This window comes from Sinocyclocheilus grahami, unplaced genomic scaffold (genome assembly GCF_001515645.1).
Source record: "Sinocyclocheilus grahami isolate Dianchi unplaced genomic scaffold, SAMN03320097.WGS_v1.1 scaffold210.1, whole genome shotgun sequence".
Taxonomy (NCBI): domain Eukaryota; kingdom Metazoa; phylum Chordata; class Actinopteri; order Cypriniformes; family Cyprinidae; genus Sinocyclocheilus; species Sinocyclocheilus grahami.
Genome location: NW_015505389.1, coordinates 763511 through 765319, shown reverse-complemented (window position 1 = coordinate 765319; position 1809 = coordinate 763511). Strand labels below are relative to the sequence as shown.

Here is a 1809-nt window from a genome sequence, read left to right as displayed (position 1 = left end):
TATATATATATATATATATATATATATATATATATATATATATATATATATATATATATTACAGTTGTTGTTGAACCCAGAATATTCGTTCAATACCCATTTTGTTACTTTGCATACTTAACCTGAAACCAGAAACCACTGAGGCTCCAATTGTATTTAATTCATGGAATCTGGATATCTAGTGGGCACCTCAGTGTAATTAAACTGAAGGATGGATTTTGCGAGATGTAATGTCCAAATAACAAGAAATTACATTTCAAAAATGAAAAATCATTTAGGCTAATTCATATGATAGCTGCATTTACGAGATAAACTAACTATTGGGAAAATGCATAAATGCATGTATCAGGACATGCACAAGAGTGTCCAGGAGGCTAGAAATGAATGCATTCCTTATTTCTTTGTTTATTTTGTGACAATAGCACTGGCACACATTTAAGCAGTGTGTCCATCTATGCTATATAAGTTTTTGCGTCTGAAGTGGTGTGTTGTGTCTGACATTGGCCTAATCCATAAACTGTCCTTAATTAAATCAAGTTTAATTATATAGATCATATTCCTCCAGCAAATGGTTGAGCAGAGAACTGTGTCCATTTTAACTGTGCATACAGCATACTATCATATCATATGTGCAGTGTGATGTGTCTGATCAATAGAAATGCTTTTCTGCCGGTTGATTTCTATTTGATGAAGCATTGAGGATGGAGGTTTGTTTCTGAAGATGAGCGGAGCTTGGAAATATAGGGCAAACAGATCAGAGACAGCAGGATCTGAGCCCAGTGACAAAACTAAGCCAAACACATGCTCATCACTGAATCCAAACAGGTGAGGCATGTGATGCTGGAACAAATCAATGAGATGAGCCCGTTTATCTCATTCATAAACGGTGCGCAAGGCCTATGCACGCCTTCCTGAACGGTAGGAGCCCAGCAGGTGAATCGCAGAATACGCAGAAAGATGACCATATACTACAGTACAGTAAAATACTGATATAAAGGGATAAATAACCATACTCTACATAATATTACTCAACCAATAACATCACAATATATAGTCCATAGCTCTGTGCATGCATGCATCGCCAGCACGGAGAACATAATAACACAAGACTAACCTGAATCTCTCTTGTCCGGCGGTGTCCCATAGCTGCAGCTTGATTTTAACGCCGGGCTCGGTGTCTAGTGAGCGGGCGTAGAAATCCACCCCGACCGTCGGGTCCGCTGCGTCGCTGTAGACGCCGTCCGTGAACCGCTTGAGCAAAGATGACTTGCCCACCGTCGAGTCCCCCAGCAAAATGATCCTGAACTGGTATTGCCATAAAGTATCCATGGCATGGCGAGTGGAGGGCTCCAGCCACAGGCTCAGAGACAAAGCAGGAGCGCTATGGGAGTTCACATTGAGTGACTGGAGAGGAGAGGAGAGGAGAGGAGAGGAGAGCTGGATGCGCTGCAGTCATGTGATGCGCTCATGCTCACATCTCGACTCTTACTCATGTGTAACTACTACAGATCGACTGAATCACCTTCATTCGAGATCTGCAGGAAGCGAAACCCGTTTTGCAAAATAAGCCTATTTCCTTACATGTGGTTATATAAGGCTGTTCCTATTTGAGGTTATACGAGCAGGCCTACATCAGGGTTTGTGGTGTTTATGTAATATGCATAAGCATGCATACTTATAAAGAAATAAGCCACAAGAAACAGTGAAATACAAGGATTTTAGTAGCTGCTAGTAAACAGTGGGTGAAGCGGAGTAATGGGGGTAAAGACCTCTGGGGTTATTGCTCGCATAAAACAGCAATGCTAAAAA

The 1809-nt window shown here is 41.2% G+C and overlaps 1 protein-coding gene across 1 annotated transcript in view; it reads right to left on the bottom strand.

Moving 5' to 3' along the window:
- The window catches only part of LOC107595911 (ras-related protein Rab-39A-like), a 2684-nt gene extending 1215 nt beyond the window's left edge, over window positions 1-1469 (bottom strand). The window contains exon 1 of the mRNA XM_016286500.1: window positions 1115-1469. Coding sequence (XP_016141986.1) covers window positions 1115-1329 — 215 coding nt within the window. The 5' untranslated portion in view covers window positions 1330-1469. The remainder of the gene's footprint in view (window positions 1-1114) is intronic.
- Between the last annotated feature and the right edge of the window lie 340 nt (window positions 1470-1809).